This window comes from Trichoderma gamsii (genome assembly GCF_001481775.2).
Source record: "Trichoderma gamsii strain T6085 chromosome Unknown Scaffold_54.2, whole genome shotgun sequence".
In the NCBI taxonomy this organism is placed as follows: domain Eukaryota; kingdom Fungi; phylum Ascomycota; class Sordariomycetes; order Hypocreales; family Hypocreaceae; genus Trichoderma; species Trichoderma gamsii.
Window position 1 is genome coordinate 35,446 of NW_020171391.1, and position 21,243 is coordinate 56,688.

Consider the following 21,243-nt stretch of genomic DNA (forward strand, 5'->3'; position numbering starts at 1 on the left):
TTCTTTTTATTGCAGCTGTTGCGGCACACGAGTATGGTTCACCCTAATAGGCATGGGTTACGATGTATGTCGATAAGATTTTGACTGGTGATGCTGCAAAAACAATTTTTTTTGATGGAAAACAGAGTGAAGGGTTTAAAAAAAGAATTTCTTGAGCGATGCTGCTATACGCTTATGCGAGACTGTTTTCTGCAAACTGCATAGCGAGCTCTTATTATTTTTCTGTCACTTGGCATATAGAATCGATATTTGTTTTTTTTCTGGAAAGAAAGCGAGATACCTAACTAATTACTCCAAACACTGAATATATTCCTTTTATGTTACTCTTTTCTTCATTGGGACGCTTGATGTGATGGGCTACATGGTACAGTAAATTCTGGTGGGTTCTGGTAAAAAGTTTTGATTCTGAACAAGGTCACACAAGGTACGGCATTGTTGCATCGTTACCACTCCCTTGGAGCCTTGGAATGTCCAGAGAACAATAGCGAGGAGAAAATCCAAATGTCCATAGTTGTTTCACATGGTGGCTGAATACCGTGTTCAGCTGTCTCCCCTAGGCCATTGTTTTCCAGAGACGTTTCACTTGAACACGCTCGTCTGGCATCCTCCCTCTCCCTTGCTGTGTTTAGGCGGCTTCTTTCTTTCACGTCCCGACCTTCTTTTTTCTTCTCCCTCTCTCTTGGCCTACGGAGGTTCATGGACGGCAGACAGACGCATACGTGCATATATCACCCACCCACATGCATAGTACATACATGTACGCTGCTACCCAACACGCTCCCTCTAATACTGCCAGTTGCCCAGAGCGAGTCTGATGGAGCCTCTAATGGAGCCTCTAATGGAGCCTCTGATGGAATGTTTCTTTTCCACTTCTTCTCTTCTTCTTGCCTTCTTCCATCTTCTGTCCCGCCCTCAGACGCTGCATGCATTATGCTGGCCACATATCCCGGCTTGAGAATGTCGTGTCTATCCCATCTCCAGTCGGCCAATGACGCGGCTCCAGCTGGACAATGCAGGACTAGCTGCTGCTGCGATGCATCGTGAGCGCGTCACTTAGCACACCTAAACTGCCTTCTTTTCCTTCTATTCATCCTTCTTCGTGTTTTTTTTTTAAGTGGGGGGAGGGTGAGTCGAGCAAAGCCGGCACGCATACCTCTCTCTCTCACTTGTAGTAATATAGAGAGTACCTAAGTACTAGGAGTAGGGTTCTCAAATAGTATGAGGTGGCATCATGGCTCGCTCAGTCTCATTTGAGCAGACACAGGGATATTCCCAAAAACTTGAGTGAACGGTTGCTGCCGCTAAAAACCCAATCTAAAATCTCCAGCATTTTTTCTGCTTGGGCGTGGCACAATCGCTCAACTCAAACGGTGGCTCACAGCCGCTTCGTGGCCCCGCCGGTGGCTTTTTAGCTCCCGAGGCGTGAACGTGCGACCCCTGGGGCTAGAGAGAAAGTACAGGTACTCGAGTCGAGCGAGCGCCATGATGTCAAGTCAAGCAGTTGGCCTGTTTTTCTTCTCTATGACATAAACAGGAATGAATCTTGAACACTGCTACTACTTTATTTAATATGTTACTGACTAGCACCTTTATAGCGTCGCGTCGGCATAAAAGGTCATGAGCAGTTGAGCATTGATCTGCGCAACACGTGAATCAGAATGTTTTTTCCGGCGTGACGGGTTTTAGTGGTATTTCGTGGGGGCGAATGACGCTCTAAAAGTGGCCGTCGATACATGCGCTCGGAGTACCTGTTGTACTTGTGCTAGTGCCCGGCCTTGTTTACAGCGCGAGAAGAAGAGAGAAGAAAACCAGTTGAGAGTTTGTAGTCTGACGCAATTGTGGTGAGAATCAAAGCGACTCGAGCGCATACAAAGATAGTGTTGGCATGATGTAGTCTAGTTGATCTGGCTCGTGCTGGCAACAGCTCCTCTTCTGTATGGGGTAGCAAATTCCAATAGCCCTCTAGAGTCTGGCCGAGCGTTTCGACGTCGTCTCTCCGCGTTTTGGTACTTTCCCCTCAAGTAACGGTACAACCACGCTCCAGCAGTGTTCCTTAGTGGCGGATCTCTTGGTCAGCCACCACAGGCACTTGAGCTTTTTGCATTCAATGCTATTCTTGTCTGAGCTTCTTTTTCTCTTCCGTCTTTCTAAGCCACTACCAGCTCACGCTGCATGCACATGCATTGATTGCTGCATGGGTGGTGCTACTTGATAAATAGAAAAACTACTTCACCTATGCTGAGTTCTGGCTAAGAGAGCGCTTCTCCCGCCTTTGCATCGCCAAATCATGTGCGATTCAGTGTCTGAGACGGCGACTCGCCCACTTCACCGTCACTTTCCATGTACCGGTACCCCAAGCCTCGTACCGGCGTCGTGGCAGCCTTCTGGACCCTGGTCGCTGCCACCCGACTTTGGGTTACTTCAGCGCGCCACTGGGCCTGGCCAGCGGAACCTCTCATTAAAATGCCAGCGCCGGCGTGCAGCGCAGAGGAGGTGGTGTTGAGTTTAGCAGCAGCTACCGAGCGCTCATACAGGCTATATGCCTGCTTGCCGCTCTCCAGCTGTTGCCAACTGCCTTTCCAACATCGCTCTAATTCCCCGTAGTAATGCTAGGCCCAGATTCCAGGCCAGATATAGCCCGTAGTTGCACTCGGATGGAGTAGCATCGCCCAGACGGGGCATTTGCCTGCTATTCGCAGCTCTATACGGGCAGCTGTCTAGTCGCATTAGGCATGCCCGTATACTGGCCATTGGCTGGAGGCCCAACCGATGCAAAACGCAGGCCGCTGGAGCTGTTCGCTGGCAACTGGGCCACGACACTCAGTCGGAGCTGCAGCTCTCCATCCGGACCCGTCCATCTGCTCACTCCCCTCCCCTCTTCTTCTCTCTCTCGCTCTCGTCCGTCCGTCCTCTTTGCTGTGCCATCTCTCGCCGCCAGACTCAAGCCTCGCCTCTGACCCCAGACCCGCCCAGCCCGGCTCCCCAATGACTGCGGCCACTCATCGACTCTGTCCTCGTCCCGGCGCTGCTTGAGTGCTTTGCCCCGAGTTCGACTCCAGATCCGATCCAGGACGAGATACTGATACTGTACCAGCACACACACACTCTCTCGCAACTCACACACCCGCGCCTTTTTTTTTTGGTCCCCAGTTTCCTTTCCCGCCGCCCCCCCTTTTTCTTATTTAGTTTTAATCCGTCCTTGGTGGCCTCGTCAACGCGTCGCGTATTTTCACACCCCCCGACGGCCAGCCGCTGGACGTTTGCTGGAGTGTCCCTGGCAGTTGACGGAACGGACGAGTAAGAAGTAGAGGGACTTCCAGTAGGCGGATGTTGAGACTCAGCTGCAGGCGAACACGTTTTTCGTCTGCGCTGATCTCACCTGGTGAGCAGCATCTCCAATCCGACGCCTTGGCCGGGGCCCGCTTCCTATGCAGCAACACCGCCATGTGCTTTAAAAGTGCAGAGTAGCTAATTCTTTTTTTCCTTCCTCTTTTTTCCCCCTTCGTATAGAACTTCGCTACAACGTCGTCTTCAGCTACGTCGACAATCCCTCTTCCTCCTGCTGCACCTGCGCAGGACGGCCTTGGAGACTCTAGCCCGGGATCCAGGACCCCGACGTCTCCCGCCTTGTCGACAGCCTCTACAGCCGACGACGAAGACGACGAGCTCGGATCGTCGCCGGCGATTCCTCTGCTTCCTGCCCCCAAGCTCTCCGAACGGGCTTCGGCAATCTTGAGGGCGCCTGCATTTGACATCCACGACTTCCAGATCGACGACGACGAGCGGGACGACAGCGACGACAACTTCGCCTCCGACGACGACCAGTTTGGCACTGCCAGCTGGGGCTCGCCATATCTCCGTAGCGACGTCAACCTTCGTCGCCAGAGCTACGAAAGCGAGGGGTCTGAGAGTGACGAATCCGAGAGCTTCCCTATCCACTCCTTGGATATCAATACTCCTTTCCTGCGCCCGCCGCCTGTTATCCTGAGCGGACGGCCTCAAACCCCGGTGCAGTCGCTTCTACCCACGAGTGCTGCCGCTGCCGTGCTTGTGCACAGGGCCAGGCGTCGGAACAGGGGACTTACCGAGGGCTGGATCCGCACTCACACCGCCGGCGACCAGAATACCGAAGCTCGACTCTGGTTTAGCGACGGAGACAGCAGCGAGCACTCTTCACTGAGCGGCTCGGAAGCTGACTGGTATCAAAGTCGAGATCCTCGAACACCTAGGCCGTCGAGCAGATATAGGGCCAAGTCTCGATCCACATCTCGACATCCTCGCGCCATCTCTAGCGTTGAGACTCTCAAGGCCGGTGATCCTCTACAGTCGGAAGCAGACGACGACATGGCAAGCTCAGTTGCCACCGAGACGGGCTCCGTCGTGGGCCTGTCCCTCCCCAACAACCACAACGACCTGGCGACGCCGCCTGGGGCTGAACAACCAAACGGCAGCAAGGCGATCCCACCCATCAAAGTCTCAGACAAGCCCCTGCTCAGGGACCCGTCTGTCACGCCTCGAATCAAGAAAAAGGTGCCGTGGAAGGGCAAGAACATCATAGTTACGCTACCACGGGACGATGAGCGCGGTCTCTCGGGACAACCGCCGATGCCTCTTCGACAACACGAGATTGAGCGAATGTTTGATTCGTGGGTGGAGCTAGGGTATAATGTAGACGGTTTCGATTTGCCGGCTGAGGATGATACGACTCAGGAATCTCAAAGCAGAGAGGAGTGGCCTAGTTTTGAAGATTTGGCGCAAGAGCGCTATGAACGAGACTATACAGTGGTCCTGCCAGACCTGAATGGTATGATTTTTCAGAAATTGTCCCGGACGTCACAAGAGAGGCTGATGACTAACATTACTACTTCTTATAGCGTGGAAGAACTATGTCAATGACTTACAAGAAGCCAAGCTTAGAGCTCTTGGCGTCTCTTTCGGAGACGATGAACCCGAAGCTGCACCCTCAATATCTTCACAACCTTCGCGACTACCTTCGGCTCAATATCCTCCACTGCCCTTCTCACCTCCAATTCCGACTTCCTCAGCGTCCAGCAATCATGCGATACCCGGTTTCCCGTTCCCAACTCCCTTCATCCCCGGCGCTGCCGCCAACCAGAGCCCTTTGGCATCGGGCGCCTCGCCAGTACCCTTCAGTGTGGCTGGCAAATTCAATGCCCGGCAGTCCATCTCATTCCCTGCTAACAACTCACCTTTCCAACAGCCGCCGCAGGGATGGCCCAACCAGGCTGGTATCTTGCAGGGTATGAGTCCTCAAGATTCGCCATCCATCATGAGTTTCAATGGCATCATGTCACCTCAGTCTCCTTATGGCGTGGAATTCCACCAGACTGGCAGCCCGGCGTTCAATCTACACCAGAGGCATCAGTCACTGCAATATCTACCACAGCAGTACGCTAGAGCTTCTCCCCGCCTGCAAGACGTTAGGGAAGATGAAGAAGAGGAGGAGCAAGTGGGTGGCAAGAGTCCATCCAAAACCCCCGAGCCTGTACAGCGCAATGCAGACCAGCTACAAGCCGAGATTGATGATGCCGAGTATCATCTGGAGGAACAGCTACGCAATGAGCTGGAACATGAAGATTACAATCCCCAGACGAGAGCAGAAGCCGTTGCTCACCAGCCCTTTGTTGCTGCGCATGCTCATCAGCCTTCTGCCGGCGGCTTTGCGCCAGTTGAGCATTTTGCCAACGAGCCTGGCAAGCCCATGGTTTTGCACCACCCGCGACCTCACAGCCGGGGTCATTCCCTTACCCAAAACTACTATCGGGATGACGAACCTGTTGAAGGCGTTAACCAAAATGTCATGCCACAATTTGGGCCATTGAACGACATTCCGGAAACTCATCGTGTCGACGATGATGCTTATGAGGAAATCCAGACCAATCCCAGTAATCTCGGCACACCTATTCAGGACATTGACTTTGCTGCTGCTTTCAGCCAGCATCAAAAGAATGCATCTGCTTCGAGCAACCCATGGCAGGACGCGGTGTCTCTTAACAATGCTGGTAGCCAACATTCGGCCAACGACAGCAAGTCTTCCTTGTCCAAATTCAATGTGGAAGCACCAGAGTTCAAGTTCAATCCCACGAGCACATTCACTCCTGGCCTTTTCAACTTTGACACTCCTAGCTTCCAGCCGGGTGTGTATCATGCTGGCGCACCAGATGCCATGGAGCAGACTCCTTTCGGAGTCCCGCAACAGGAGCCTCCAGCAGCCAAGATCAATGTCAATGCTCCGGCATTTGCCCCTGGACAGAGCGAATTTAACTTTTCTTCATCTGGCCCCAAATTCCGGCCTGATGCTCCCGCATTTACACCATTCCAACCCCAAGGTGCTGCATCCAATCCTGCTGAAGGTGGCATGAAGGGATTCCCCAGACGGACCGATTCTATCTTTACTAATATCAGGATCGAACCTAATCAACATACCGACTCTGTTGCTCCTAAAAAATCCAGAGCCGTCCCCGTCTTGAGATCTACTAGTGAATCGCCAGTCGCTTCTGAAGGTGATATCAGAGAGCCTGATGGTCGCGTTCAGGACGACTCCAGAGCTAAGCGGGCTAAGAGCGCTGCAGAAGATATAGATGATGTGCCCCTCTTTGCCGACAGACCAGATGACTTGATCGGAGAGGAAGAAGAAGAAGAAGAAGAAGAAGAGGAAGAAGTAGAAGAAGGTGAAGTTGAGGCTGAAGACATTGGCATGGCTGAATCGTCGGTTAAAGAATCGCGGAGCTTTGCTGAGGAAGGCTCAGTTGATGGAGAAGCTGTGTTGCCTGCCGATACTTCCATGTCTTCGGTTGACCAGATCGATACTCAGGTTACTACTGCTGCTCCCTCTGAGACGTCACCAGCTGAAGCATCTATCAAGTGGACGTCATCTTTCGAACTGACACCTCGACATTTGTCAGCGGCTACTCCAGCATCTCTCCCGGACCTTCCAGACGAAAGCGAGGCTCGCTCAGATGGAGAAGGGTTATCCGAATCCACACAGCCCAACGCTCAGTCTGCTCCTGAAGATCCTCAAATTGCAATCGCCAGACGCAAGCTTACTCCCAAAGGTCTTACTGGGTCCCGATTTGCTCTACCCTTGCCGAAGTCGGTTGGCTTGGCCTCATCTCGTTTCGCCGAGCCAACTCCCGCCGTTACTGCTGGGCAAGAGGATGATGATGATGACGACGACACAATTGAGTTTGCAGAAGAGGGAACAAGCGGTTTCAATGCCACGCCTACTACGAATGGCGACAAGCGCGAACCTACTTTCGAGGAGATTGATGCGGTCATGCAACGAATGGAGAGAGATCATTCTCAGGGCATTAACAAATCCATTGAGACCTTCAAGTGGCCTCGTCCAGCTGTCGAGGCTCATGCATCGTCGGATGAGCTGCATATCCCTTCAGACCATGCGCGCGAGAAGATGAGCGTTATTCCACGCAAGTATAGCGACATTCTGAACAACACGTCTCAGCAATTGTTGAGTACTGAACTGGAAGATCCGTTCATAGACCCGCCGCTGAGCGCCCAGATTCTGAGACGTGGCAGCGGACTCGAAGAAGGCGAGATTGAGAGCGACCAAGTTAGTGACTGGGAAGGCGCCTTCTCAGAGGAGGAACATTCGAAGCTTGAGAATCGTGTCCAGTTCTTCGATGGCCGTGTTAACGACGTCGTCGGTACGCTCTTGGCATCCAGACTTGAGCCCCTTGAGAAGGCTGTTCTCACCCTCTCTCACTCTCTGAAATCTAAAGACCAACGGGCTCCTTCATCTCGACGTGATGCTCGTGGTGGCTCAATTGAGTATCAAGAGAGCGATGCTGATGACGAAGACGATGAGCCTGCTCCTCGTCGCTCCACGAGTCCCAAGAGGGACCGAAAACTGGACCAGATCCGTTCAATTGTTATCGAAGCTCTTGCCTCGCAATCACGCAATCTACCAACCGTCAATACGGAAGCCACTAGCGATGGAACTTTCCTGAGGTCTCTTGATGAGATCAAAGAGTTGTTGGTTGCCAGTGCCAGGCACGCGCCTCGTGACGATATCAACTCTGTTCCTTTCGAGGGCATGTTGCAAGCCAAGTCCAACGAAGAGCTTGCTGCAAGGGTCCGCGAACTTGAGACAAAGGCAATGGATCTCGAGCAGCGACATCGCTTAGATCAAGAGAGCCTTGAGAATGAAATCAAGGAGCGCAGGGCCGCAGAAGATGCAGTAGCTGAGCTCAGTCGAAAGCTACAGTCTACAGAGGCACAGGTGGAAGTCGAAGTTATTAACCGCAGCGTTTTCGACGGCCGTGTTGCCGAGCTTGAAGCGAGAGCCAGGCGGCAAGAAGACACCAACGAGCAGGAAGTCAAAGCTAGGCGTGCAGCCGAAGATAACCTTTCCGAAGTTCAACGCTTGCTACACAATGCCTCCGAGGAAGAGACCCGACTACGCGAAATGGTGGACGAGAGAAACCAGGCTATCAAGTCACTAGAGCACTCCGCAGGAAAGACTGCCCTGCAAATTTCCAAGATGGAGGTTGCTCGCGATCACTGGACCCATCACCAAGCGGAAATGGTCAACAGGATCAACGTCCTCGAAACCGATCTTCGCAATGTTCGCCAAGATAACAATACTTACAGAGCGGAGATGGAACGAGCTGATGAAGCCGCACGCCGTAGCCATGGCGAGCTCGGTCATGCTTTGAATGAAAACAAGCATCTTCATAAGTCACTTGAAAGTGTCGTTTCTCAACTGGAAGAAAACGAACGACTTCGAGAGACATGGCGAGCTAAGTTCCTCTCGCTTCAGAACGATATGGGTCAGGCCGCTCGCGAGGTAGCGGAGGAAAGTGCGCGACGCATCAAGAAAGAACAGGCCATGCTGGCGCGCCAAGAAGTTTTAGAAGCACGGCTGCAGGCCGAATCTAAGACTCGTGAACGTCTTGAAGTTGAAATGGAACGACTTCAGGATAACGAACGGACTGGCATGCGTGCTGTGAACGAGTGCAATCGTCTTGACGGGCTGCTGTCTGAGCTTCGCAGCGAGAATTTCAAGCTCCAGCAGGCGGCTGCTCGATACCAGCGCGAGTTTGAAGAGGCTCGTGAATCTGGGGCCAGCGAGGTCAAGAGAACTCGCATGTCTCTGCAGGCTGAGCTCGAGGATGCCAACAACCAGGTCAACGTTGTTCGGGAAGAGTACGAGGAGCAGAACGCGAAACTGCGCTCTGAGCTTGACCATCTCAGGCTTCAGATTGATACTGCCAAGGCGCAAAACGAGATGCTTCTTGAGGAGGCGCAGTCCACCAGGATCGCCGAGCTGGTCGAACTCAAACAAAAGCATCAGAGCGAGTTGGAGGATATCCACGCTCGTCATGAGCGCCAGTTGAACAACGCAACTGAGGACGGTCAGCGAACAGAGCAGCACCTCCTAGAGCGTCTCAGCTTATCTACATCCAAGACCGAACTTCTCCAGGACCGCGTTATTCACCTTGAAGAGAAACTTGAGATTACGAAGCAGGCCGCAGCCGCCGCAGCTCAAGCTGCGAAGTCGGCTGGCGTTGACTCTTCGTTGGTCTTGAGCCCTGTGATGGCTAAACCAGCAGAGCGGGTTGAGATGCCTGAAAGGATCTCCCCACAAGCTCTCCGGGAATCCATCATGGTTCTCCAAGAACAGCTGCAGGCACGCGAACAGCACATCGAGGAACTTGAGCAGACTGTTGCTGAACTTGATCCCGATGCGGCAACCAAGATCTCGAAGCGCGACGACGAGATTAACTGGCTGCGCGAGCTTCTTGCTGTGAGACAGGGAGATCTTCAAGACATAATCGCGGCTCTTTCCAGAGACAGATTTGACCGCGCCGCTGTCAAGGATGCTGCCATCAGACTCAAGGCCAACCTGCAGATGGAGGAACAAGAGCGTGAGAGGGCCATGAATGGTGGCTCAGCCATTACTCTCCCTAACATTGCTCAGACAATCCAAGCTGCGACGCCGCGTGTAGTGCAAAGCATTGCTCCTATCGCAGCTGCTTGGGACAACTGGCGCAAGAGTGGTCAGACTAGCTTCCGAGGAATTTCAGGAGTGTTGAGTTCGCCTGCTGTCACGGGCAATTCCACCCCAACTAAGAGTAGAAATGACTCGGCACAGCAGAATGGCGGCGGCATGGTGAGCGGGCTTCTCACCCCTCCAGCCACTGCTCTTCGTCAGCCTCCCACGCCGGACAGCCATCAACAGCCCACTGCCTTTTCCAGCATCGGAAGGCGATTCACGGGCCAGAGCGTTCATGATCGAACACGCACAGATTCCAACGTGTCTCATCGATCCGATAAGAGGCCCTTCCAAGACCTTCCCCTTCGACGTCAGGAGTTGGCAGCTGAGCCAGTGACACCTCCTCATTTAGGACATCAGAATGTGTACGATGAGGACGCGCAGCCTGGCGACTTTGACGACCATGACTTCTTTGAAGAGGACTGAGGAAGATGATGTTTTGCATTGGCGTGGAAGAAAGAAAGCCGATATATATGCTTGAGCTATACGCTCTGAGTAATCCTACAAGATTGTTATCCCCTTACTATTTCCTTTGTCTCGTACCTTTTTTTTTTTTACGTTAATATTCGCTATTTCTTCCTTACGCCGAAAAGAAGAGAGATTTATACAGCTATATGCATGTATTTCATCACGAACTTGAGGTTTACGTCAAGTCAAAGTCACTTGCCACGTCCTGCAAATTAAACTATCAGAATGCGAAAACAACCACCCTTAGAAAGAGATACCCGTTTGGATTTTATGTGCTGCTTGTTTGATCAGTCGCTCATTTTTGAAAAATTGACGCAAAAACTCTACACACCAAAAAACAAAACAAAAAGAAAAAAAAAAGAGATTCCGTCCTCGACGCTATGCCATTGAAAACAACAAGAGAAAAAAAAACACATTCTCCTTTTTTTTAAAAAAAAAGCTGGATGGGTTTTTTATTTTCGGTTTTCGATATTGATACATATTATATTTTCTTCTTCTTCCCTGAAACTCAGACGTTGACCTCGTTTTGCTCCGCTGAGCTCTCTGTTTGTTTGGTTTTTTTCTGTCTCAATATTTTCTGCTCTTTTCTTTTTCCTCTTTCCTTGTCTCCTTTGTATTTGTCTCTTTTTTAATATGCATGGTGGGATGGATGGATGGATGGATGGATGACGGATTGATATGAACCCCAGGGTTATCGCGCTCACTGTAGCCCGTCCTTGGCGATTAATGTGAAATTGAAAAAGGGGGCTATGATATGACACAGGATGGGAGGATGCTAGATTGAAAAGAATGACCAAATTCGATTGCATAGTATGGACTAGTATGCAGGATTATAGTATTAATGATGAAAAAGGGAAGATCACCAAAGGAGATTTAAAGTACTTGATGCGGCTTTACTTTTTATATTGTGAATGCATTTGGATTTGAAGCAAAATTTTATTAAGATAATTGGGCAGAGTTGGTCAATTCTTCGATTGGCTCCGCATACCGTTATCATATTATATATCCAAAATTACCAATGTCTTAAAAAGGGGGTGTTTCATGTGCTCATTTTCTTTGTTATACATTATTAGTTGCTGCTCAGCAGCTTTCCCACAGCCCACTTGACAGAAAAGTTCCTCAAGTCAGAGTAGTGCTGGCCGACTCCCACAAACACCACGGGCACGTTGGTCGCATGCACCAGACTGACTAGAGTTCCTACCATGTCGCCGACAGTATCGCACTTGGAGATGATGAAACCATCCAGGGCGCGCTCGGAGCCAAAGGCCGCGTTGAAGTTGCGAGCCTGAGCGACGGAGTCTGTTCCAACAAGAGCCTGGAGATGTTAGTTAGCAGATGGACCAGTATGTCAGGTATCTGATGGAAACGTACCTCGCCAACCATGAGAATCTTGTCAGGCTGGGCAAACTTGGCAAACTTTTCCAATGATGACATGAGTCTTTGATCGTTGTGTCTCCGTCCAGCCGTATCGATGAGGACCACATCATAGCCCTCTTGGGTCGCATGGTTAACCGCATCTTTGGCAACAGTCGCAGCATCCTTGCCATATCCCTTCTGATACAGCTCTACCTGTCCACCTTCTCGAGCTGTGAGTTCCTTGAGGTTTCGTACGTGCACGGCGAGCTGCTCAACAGCACCGGAACGGAAAGTATCACCTGCGGCGATGAGGACTTTGTACTTATTTTGCAGCAGGAAGAAGCAGATCTTGGACAAATTCGTAGACTTGCCGACACCATTGACGCCGACGATGGAAATGACATAGGGCCGAGCCTTTCGCAGCGACGTGACGGGCGGAGATGTGATGGAGTCAATCTCACGGAGGAGATCAAGCGATGAAGTGGGGGTGAGCATCTTGGTAAGAGAGGATTCCATTGCCGAATGGATCTTGGCGTTGATGCTTTCAAAGTTTCCTGTCTTGACGCCAACCAACTCCTTTTCGACGCTTTCGCAAAGGCGAACGGCTGCTTCGCGGGCAACATTCTTGCGCAGCAAATGGTCCTCCATGCCCTTCATTGCGCTTTCAAGATCCGCCTTGGTCAGCGTCTTGCCACCCACAATGTTTCGGAAGAGGCCGCTGATGGTGTTGACTCCAGACCCCAAAAGGCCCGTCTTGGACTCTGCGCGAGCGGCCTTCTCGGCCTTTTCAGCTTCTGCCGACGCCAGGATATCATGTACTTCATCTCCCAAGTCTTTGAGAATGAATTTCCCCTTACTCCTAGATCCCCAGGTCGACGACTCGACAGCATCCAGCGCGCTGGACCGCCCAACTGCCTCGGCTTCCGACTCGCTTGCCAGATTGGGCTGGGAGTAATCCAGCTGTAGGCTATCGTCTTCTTCGTCTGCGAATCCCTCTGCATTCCACTTGCGCCCCTTCTTTGTCGCCTTGACGCCCTTCTTCTGTCGGGACGAGGTCAAAGACTCATCCCCAGAGGATACCGGCGCCGAGCTACTGTTTTGAGCTTTGCGAGCTCTTCTGGACATCTTGGCTACAGGACCGGCCTTGGCAACAACCAGGTTGCCAGGGGTCGAGGGGCGCGACGCATCGGGCGTTGGGATGGGCGTAGAGTCGGTCGAGACGGTGTCGTGGGTGCCGGCTCCGCCACCATTGAGTGTGCGACCTCTGTAAGTCAGGCCGGGTGCCGATTGCTGGCCGTGAGAGGGCGCTTCCTCTTCTATAGGGCTTATAGTTCCGATATTACTCGATCTGTCCAGCTCTCGAAGCTGCTGGTCGAAATATTCATCAAACGAGTGGCACTCGACGAGGGTCGTATGGGGCTTGGTGAGCTGGTCGCCGTAGAGCTGGACAAATATGGTCTTGATATTATCCACCAGCTTATCGACCCATGATAGATGTAGCAGAGAACGGTACACAACCTGGTGTAAAGCGAGGCAGCTGTTAGTATAGGCACGCGACGGAGGATGACGTCGACAGGGAACTCCCATACCACAAAGATCAAGCCCAATTCCTTGACAAAGGTCCATTTCAGAGTATGCTGGTCGCTCTTGTAGGCTGGATTGGTCGCGGCTGACTGCGAGTCGGTGGGCGCAATGCCGCCCTTCTTCTCCTCTATGAATGTGTCGGCAATGAAGTTGTTGACGATGGAGGGGCTGACTGGCGCATAAGTCCTAGACCAGACAACCACACCAGACGTGGTGAGAACCTCGAAGGCGTCCAACATGTTGAATTTGCCGGCTGCGATGGATCTAGGAGACTTGAAGATAGCTTGCGATCTCGGTGGGAGCAGTGAGAGGAGGAGAGAGGAAGGCTGAGGACCAGATCAGGGAAAAGGCCTGGTCATCAGATAGATGATAAGGAGTGGAAGGTGGTGGAATTGGGAGGCAAAAAAAAAAAAAATCAGCTAGGGAAGTCTCGACCCTGGCAAGACCGACAAGTATTAAAGTAGTAACAAGTATTAAGCTTGAAGATTTCACACCGTCTTTGTCGGGATGAAGCAAAAAAAGCGACTGCGTGTGGTTGCAAGTTGGAGTAGCGAAAGTTGATTTGCGCCTCCTAGGAACTGGAGATAGCAGGGCGTACTAGGGATATCAAGGTTCAATATCTGTCTACAGGAGCGTGTACTTCAGTAGTCGGTGGCTTTGGCGCCGCGCCTCTACGCGTCAAAAATCATAATTGACGGGACTTGTCCTTTTTCTGATTGGATTCTACATCTAATTCCGCCGGCGACCGAACCATCCCCGAGACTGGTGATGACTCGTAGTCCTTGCCAATTGCCGCGTCTTATCCTGACCAGCTGCGACCCGACTATCGTGAACGCTTCTAGCGAGGCCGATTCGCGGATGATCAAGAGCCGAATCACGTGGGAATTGGCTGTGGACGGGCTCTTGATTGCTATACCGTGGCCTCTCAGGCCCCGTAGCAGAGCTGCAGCGGCGAATCCGTACCTGATGGGAGGTATCCAGAGGTAGCGGCGGGTGTTGCACGTGTGGGCATGTACTCACAGGTACGAGCTGCCACTAACACCAAGATTTGGAGGCCTGGTCCTACCCCGTCTGCAGCCCAGCGCCTTAGCAGCACCAACTCACAGTGCCTTAGCTGGCCTATGACGCTGCTGCAGGGGGGGCCTCTACTCGATTCACAGGCCAAGCAAAGCTATCGACCACATTTCAAAACTCGCCATCTCGAAACTCGTCGTCGACAACAGCGGCCACAGCAACGATCACCCCTGGGGCCCAACCCAACCACGCGCTCATTCTCGCTCTCTCCGCCTCGAATTGAAGCCAGAAGACGTCTTTTCTCTTCTCTCGCCCTCGCATAGCCAACGCCACAGCCAAACCCGCAGCCATGCATCGGGCGGCCCAGTCGCCTCCTTTGCACCATCCCGTGCCGCAACATGTCTCGACCGTCCCTCAGCTCCGATCACCGCCTCCGCCGCCGGGCTCCGCGCAGTCGCATCAGATGGGCTACGGGGGGAATCCATACCAGCAGCAGCAGGGGGGCAACATGGGCAATGCCTTTGGCGCATACGGGCAGTTCATGAACGATCCTACGGCCCAGGTCGCGGCGCAGTTTGGACAGACTGCCTTCAAGCATGGCCAGGAATACGTAGAACAAAACGTACGCGATTTTCTCTTCAATATTCCGTGTCTAGACGTCTCGAGCTGAGACTCTTTGTGTTCTGCCTCCTTACTGACTCTCTTTGCGCTTCTTAGATTGGCCGCTACGTCAATGTGTCTGCGCTCAAATACTACTTCAACGTCTCCAATTTCTACGTCATCAACAAGCTCTTCATTGTCCTCTTCCCCTGGAGGCATAAGCCTTGGTCCCGAAAGCAGGTCACTGGCGCGAGTGGTCAAGATCTGCGCTACCTGCCCCCGCGAGATGACATCAACAGCCCCGATATGTACATTCCAGGTTGGTCGCGCATTGAATAACTCGTCATGGAGGACGGCGAATGGCAGCTAACATGGCTTTAACGAATAGTGATGGCACTGGTCACATATATCCTCCTATCTACTCTGGTTGCCGGCATAAGGGGCAAATTTAACCCCGAGCTTTTCGGATACACAGCAACAACCGCGCTCGGTGTGGTTATTTTCGAAATCATCGCGTTGAAGGTGGGGTGCTACTTGCTGAGCATCTCCAGCCAGTCCCAGCTACTTGACCTGATTGCCTACTCTGGATATAAATTTGTTGGTATTATTGCTACCATCGCCATTGCGGAGATTGTCAACGGTGGCAAGGGCACTGGCGGCTGGGTCGGGTGGCTGGTCTTTATTTACACCTTCTTGGCCAATTCTTTATTTCTGGTATGTTTTGTAACCGCCTCACTCGTCCCCTTGCTGCCTTTAGAACGCTGACTGAAACGACGTGTGTCTAGATGCGATCACTGAAATACGTCCTTTTGCCGGAAACATCTTCCAACTCCGGAGGTCCTATGCAGACTGACACAAGGGCGAAGCGAAACCAGAGGACACAATTTCTTTTCTTCTACTCATATCTCGTCCAGCTCTTTTTCATGTGGCTTCTGACCAGATCTTGAAAGTCTCTAGAATGGAAGTGAAAGACCCTTCAAGAGAAGCGAAAGACGACGATTCAAGGATTGCATCTATGAGAATGAAGAACGAGGAGTCAATGTCACTATAATTTTTTTACAAAAGGCGTTAGATACGAGACAAAGAGGTCCATCTGCGGTGCCCAGAAAGCTGGACATTGCGTTGTATGGAAGCCGCGGTTTGAGGTCCTGATAGAGCAAGATGAGCTTCACTGCCGCGCTACCGGCGTTTTTGGGGTTCCCGCTCCACTGCGGGGTTTGGTAGAGGCTATATCCCACGTTATCCCCCGTTAATTTCTAGCCAGACGAGACACGAGGTGTAAGAGAAGGCTTGGGGACCTTTTCAGACAGAGGAAAGGAACATGCGCCAGGTGTCTTTTACATCAGGTACATGAAACAGATATATTTGCAAATTTGATGATACGCAAAAGCAAACTAAAAGACAATAAAAAGCAGTATAATCACACCATAATATCCTTGATGACAAGTGTTCTTTCTCCTATGGCTGGCTGGTTCCTCGTCAGAGCCGCATTGCGTGAGCTGTCCCTAATAAACTACTGGGCATTTTACCCACACAATCACTCATGTATTTTCCACGTGTTATCAAAACCACCTAGTAGACAGGCAGCTTGTCATCAACGCTCTTTGCATTACATAGCAAGTATTTTAGGCTACGACGGATTTCCGTAGCCTGGTGGAACGCGCACGCCACAGCATATTTTCACCGCCCTAGGATTAGTATTTAGTATTTGAAAGCGATATCGCTTTGGCTCGGCTTGCTTTCTTCCCATCGAAATCTGATAAAACTCCAGCCTCAAAGCCATATCCAACACTTGCCTAGCTTCTCTTACGGCAAACGCCTGGGAAAGTCTCAAACAGAAAAGCAGAGAGAGAGAGAATTGAAAACCGGAGAACAGTGCCATCAAACGAAACCATGGCGCCGTCACCCATTGTGCAGGCAACTCTGCAGTCTTCTGTCCTGGCAGCCGTGTCCAACATTTTGGCGCAGGCTATTACGGCGTACAAAAACAATGCAAGTTGGTTTTCTTTTTGTTTTAAAAATTCAAGTTTTCTTTTCATACAGAATAGCTAATACGTACACACAGGAAGTCGTGACGATAGATTGGGTGCCCGTCTTTCAGTTTGTGCTGTTTGCGGTGGTGAGCACGCCGCCAAACTTTCTCTGGTGAGCCAGTATTCCCACTCTCACTCGCTGCCCGTCATATCTTGATGTCCTGGATATCTCTGTCTCCTCCAGATATACATCTCATGCCATCACATTGCCTACTGACCTCGACACACAGGCAAGACTTTCTCGAATCAACATTCCCCGCATATCCCAGCCCCCCACCATCCAAATCATCTCCAGACTCCAAAGAGAAGAAGGGCAAGGACAAATCTCCCCCAAAGCTCTCCCTCACAAACACAATCATCAAATTCACCCTCGACCAAACCGTCGGCGCCGCCCTCAACACGCTCCTCTTCAGCACCTTTACGCGCTCCCTCCGCCACGCCATGCTCCACGCCCCGCGCATCACCAACCTGCCCGCCGCCGCAAAGTACTGGTCCAGCCCCAACGCCGTCGACTTCAGGGTCGTGGATTTCGCCGTCGTCTGGCAAGAGGCAAAGGCTGAGTTTTGGTCGCTCATGTTTGCCGCCGCCAAGCTCTGGCCGGCCGTGTCGCTCGTCAACTTTACGCTTGTCAAGTCCGTTCAGGGGAGGAATCTGGTGGGTGCGCTGGCGGGAGTTGTGTGGGGGGTGTATGTCTCTTTGGCAATGGGAAGCTGAGCTGGTGGCTTTGTTGAGAGAAGGAAGCAGGTGAGATGACGACGATGGTGATTTGCTTTTGAGCAGGTCGATCTTGATACTGGATAAGTACCTGGATTTAGAACGATAGACGACGATAGAATGGAAATAAAAATCCATTCAACCTGTGTCCCATCTACTGCTTCAAATCACTCACTTGGCACTTGAAAACAATCCTTCTTTTACAACTTGTGAAATGATCAGGACGGTTGAAGACGACGATCGCGCCAATCAAGCGCAGATATGGGGTGAAGGACTGGAAGCTGGAGCACATGGAAGAGCATACGGAGCATAACACATAAACTGGTGACGAGGTCGCTTATCACCCAATTTTCAGCCTCATCCGCGTCCCGGTTGTTGTAAAGGGCCTCGGTGCAAAGCACGTACATGGCCCATAGGCACCAGCGGATGTCCTTGGGCATGTAATAGTAGCCTTGCATCTTGCAAGCCCACAGGCGGATGCGCTTGAAAACAGGATCACCATCCCTTTCGTGCTCGGTCAGGTGAATGAACTCTGCGCGGCGGCCAATATCTGGGCCACAGGGCATCCATCCAATCGCTCCCGTCGGGCTACGGAAACAGAGACGAGCCAGGCCTTGACGAGGATTGTAAAGCCGAACCTCGCCGAGGCCTTGGAACGTGGCGTCATCTCGTGGGACTCTAAATCAGTCACCCGCGTCGGCCACGGGGGGTGGGAGATGCTGGGGGTTATCGACATCGTGGCTGGCCTGGATCCACGGATCCATATCAATCAGTCGATTGGCGATGGCATTGCGATAACTGCCCTCGGGGGCCGGCGGCTCGGCAGGTTTATCATAGTCTTCGTCCAGGACAACGTTCAGGCAGTAGTAAAAGACAGCGCATTCGCCACGCAATGGTTGATCGAGGTTGGGTTCGAGGAACATGCAGTGGTAGGCTTGATGCACCGCGCAAAAGTAGAAGTTGTAGCCACGGTAGGAGACTTCACAATGATTGAGGATGGGGGTTACATCTTCTAACTCAAGTTTCTGAGTAGGCACGACGTGGAAACAATGCTCCAAGCAATACATGATGCTTGTAGGAGTGGAGTTGCGGGAGGAGGAAGTCAAAGAGAAGGCAATATACTTGCGGGGATAAGAGTGGGAGATGGAGATAGTGGAAGATGGGGATAGTGGAAGGTTGTAAAAGATGTCAGAAGGAAGAGGAAAATATGCCCCTTTATATACCTGCAGATACAATCCTATAGAGCCAGGTGATTGCGGGCGGGTCGGAGGCCGACGACGAGCGTCCCGGTGGCTTTAACGCCCGGTGCAAATTTGTATATATGTAAGTATCCGTGAAGTAGACACGTCTACAGAACTTTGGTTCATTTGCAATCGCTGTCTTTCCAATAATTTGACATGGACGGGACTATTGGTTGGGATATAGAGGAGCGTCAAGACATCCGGTCTCTTTCAGGAGAGGAGGGGGTTTCTTCAAAATAGGGGTTTTCACCACCTTTTTTTTTATTAAAAAGAAACTCCAGAAACTGAGCTTGTACTCTATTATATCATCATGCTGTATGTGTAGAAACATAATTCAATTCAGCGTGTAAATTAATCATTACTTCAGTCTGAAAAATAGGAAGGGAGAAATCACTGAGCTCCACGGCACTTAGTATCTTCAACGTCATAAATACCTAGCAGTCGGTATTTTCATAAAGTTCATTCTATAACTCTATAACTTATTACTTTGCTTCTTTCACTTTGATTGGATGTTTGCAGAATTTCTTTAAAAGATTGAGGAGAAATGTAGAGAGTGCGCCTTGAAGTCTGAGCGAGTGGTCGCCACACCATACTCCGCTGCATCTCAAAATTCGTGCTCAGCCAGTGTGGAAAAGGAAAATTACAGAATTATTCTTGAGTAAGCTTCCATTTGTAAAGCAATATATCGCCCAAACTCTATAAATATGTTTGATGATGATGGCAAAAGATAACTGGCACCGGCCCGCAAGAGTCGTGCTTTGGTCAAATTGAGGGAATGTAGAGAAGTGGCTGCTTTTGAGGACCAGGCTTTCGTGCCATCGCACAATGGCCGCATAATCAAAGTGTACGTAGTAGAGATGAATATACTGCATGCTCAATCAATTGGAATAAGAGGCTGGTAATATATCCATCAAGGGCAAGCGGAAGGTTCACTTTGACTACACCGTACCGTGTAAGTGCGTCGTAAAATGGTAACTTTCTAACCATATACCACTAAACAGCCTTTCAGGTGTGGATTCAATTATGGGAGTTCATCTGTCAGAAGGCCGAACCCCTTAAACATTTGATCAACAACTGGTTCGACATATTCGACATTTTTTTTTTGTTGTTGCTCAGGAGAACGTCTCAGGGGCAGATAGGTACTAGTAGGTAGTTCATCGAGACGCGCATGCATATACGTACAAGGAAACAAGTTTTTGCGGAGGGCAAAAGAGACTTTTTTGGGGCGGGTTCGGGGGATAATCCACTAAGTAAAAAGGCGAACTTGATTGGGGACATATAAAAGCACAGAATGTACCTACTTGAGCAACGATTTAACCATATCACCAGTTAAAAATGTAATAGCGAAAATGATACTAAGAAAAGTACGGTGTCGTTTTATCAATCAATCAAATTTATGATGGGATTTTTCTTTCATTCCTGCTTCTGTGGGAAATACTTCATTTGTCTGCTAAAACAAAAGATGTTGGTCCTGGCTCATAGCTCTCATTTTGCTTAGTCGACAGATCTAGTAGGTACTTGCATCTTCCGTGCCTGCACATATGAAATCAAAGTACATCGGAGTGCATTCCCGGAAAAAAGGTCATCCCCGGATTTCTTTCTGGGGAAAAGTGAGGCAGCTCATCTAGCGCAGGTAATCAACTTTTGCTTCCACGTCCTCGGCCAGTACCGCTTGTACATTTAGTCGGCTCTTGTGGATAGCAGTACATCTACATGTACCTCCTGTACAAGATCACCAGTCCAAGTCAGCTCCCTTATAAACCCCGCGGCTATCACATCATCAGAAAAACGAGACATAAGGAGAGAAAAAGCCACAAAATCATATTGATTAGTATAGTAGATAATTAAAAATCAGACACATTCATTTGCTCATCTCTTTCTCCCGCATCGCCCATAAGACGACCGTTTGGCCGGCCAGCCGATTTCATTCCGCGCTGAAAAGACCCCCTCAGTTACTCGACTCGTTCTCCCGATACCAGCCGCAGCATCAAGTACCCAAACTCGGCAATTGTCCAAACCTACTAGCAGCACGGAGGAATTCCATGCTCACATCATCGTCGCTATAATAAATGCTCTTTAGCTTCACTTCCGCAATCCTTGACCTCTCTCTCTCTCTTTCTCTCCTACTGTATATTTCATCGCTTCTACACCAATTCCATTGAGGATTCAATCTTGTCTCATTCTCTAATAAACCCCC

General features: G+C 50.8%; 5 protein-coding genes across 5 annotated transcripts; 3 read left to right on the forward strand and 2 right to left on the reverse strand.

Annotated features, from left to right (window-relative positions):
• Positions 1-4,344: 4,344 nt before the first annotated feature.
• Positions 4,345-10,462, forward strand: TGAM01_v209970 (hypothetical protein; the record flags this gene model as incomplete). Its single annotated transcript, XM_018810708.2, has 2 exons — positions 4,345-4,804; positions 4,875-10,462. The coding sequence occupies 2 exons, from the start codon at positions 4,345-4,347 to the stop codon at positions 10,460-10,462; spliced, it is 6,048 nt and encodes a 2,015-aa protein (XP_018656081.2).
• Positions 10,463-11,573: 1,111 nt separating this feature from the next.
• On the reverse strand, positions 11,574-13,683 carry TGAM01_v209971 (fused signal recognition particle receptor; the record flags this gene model as incomplete). The annotated part of the gene is made up of 3 exons (XM_018810709.1): positions 11,574-11,819; positions 11,876-13,378; positions 13,450-13,683. The coding sequence occupies 3 exons, from the start codon at positions 13,681-13,683 to the stop codon at positions 11,574-11,576; spliced, it is 1,983 nt and encodes a 660-aa protein (XP_018656082.1).
• Positions 13,684-14,807: 1,124 nt separating this feature from the next.
• TGAM01_v209972 (hypothetical protein) lies at positions 14,808-16,005 on the forward strand (the record flags this gene model as incomplete). The annotated part of the gene is made up of 4 exons (XM_018810710.1): positions 14,808-15,080; positions 15,176-15,377; positions 15,447-15,772; positions 15,844-16,005. The coding sequence occupies 4 exons, from the start codon at positions 14,808-14,810 to the stop codon at positions 16,003-16,005; spliced, it is 963 nt and encodes a 320-aa protein (XP_018656083.1).
• Positions 16,006-16,951: 946 nt separating this feature from the next.
• On the forward strand, positions 16,952-17,805 carry TGAM01_v209973 (hypothetical protein; the record flags this gene model as incomplete). The annotated part of the gene is made up of 3 exons (XM_018810711.1): positions 16,952-17,054; positions 17,124-17,211; positions 17,322-17,805. 3 exons carry the CDS (start codon positions 16,952-16,954, stop codon positions 17,803-17,805), a joined length of 675 nt encoding a protein of 224 aa, XP_018656084.1.
• A 218-nt stretch (positions 17,806-18,023) lies between these two features.
• On the reverse strand, positions 18,024-18,872 carry TGAM01_v209974 (hypothetical protein; the record flags this gene model as incomplete). Its single annotated transcript, XM_018810712.1, has 2 exons — positions 18,024-18,454; positions 18,497-18,872. The coding sequence occupies 2 exons, from the start codon at positions 18,870-18,872 to the stop codon at positions 18,024-18,026; spliced, it is 807 nt and encodes a 268-aa protein (XP_018656085.1).
• Positions 18,873-21,243: the final 2,371 nt, after the last annotated feature.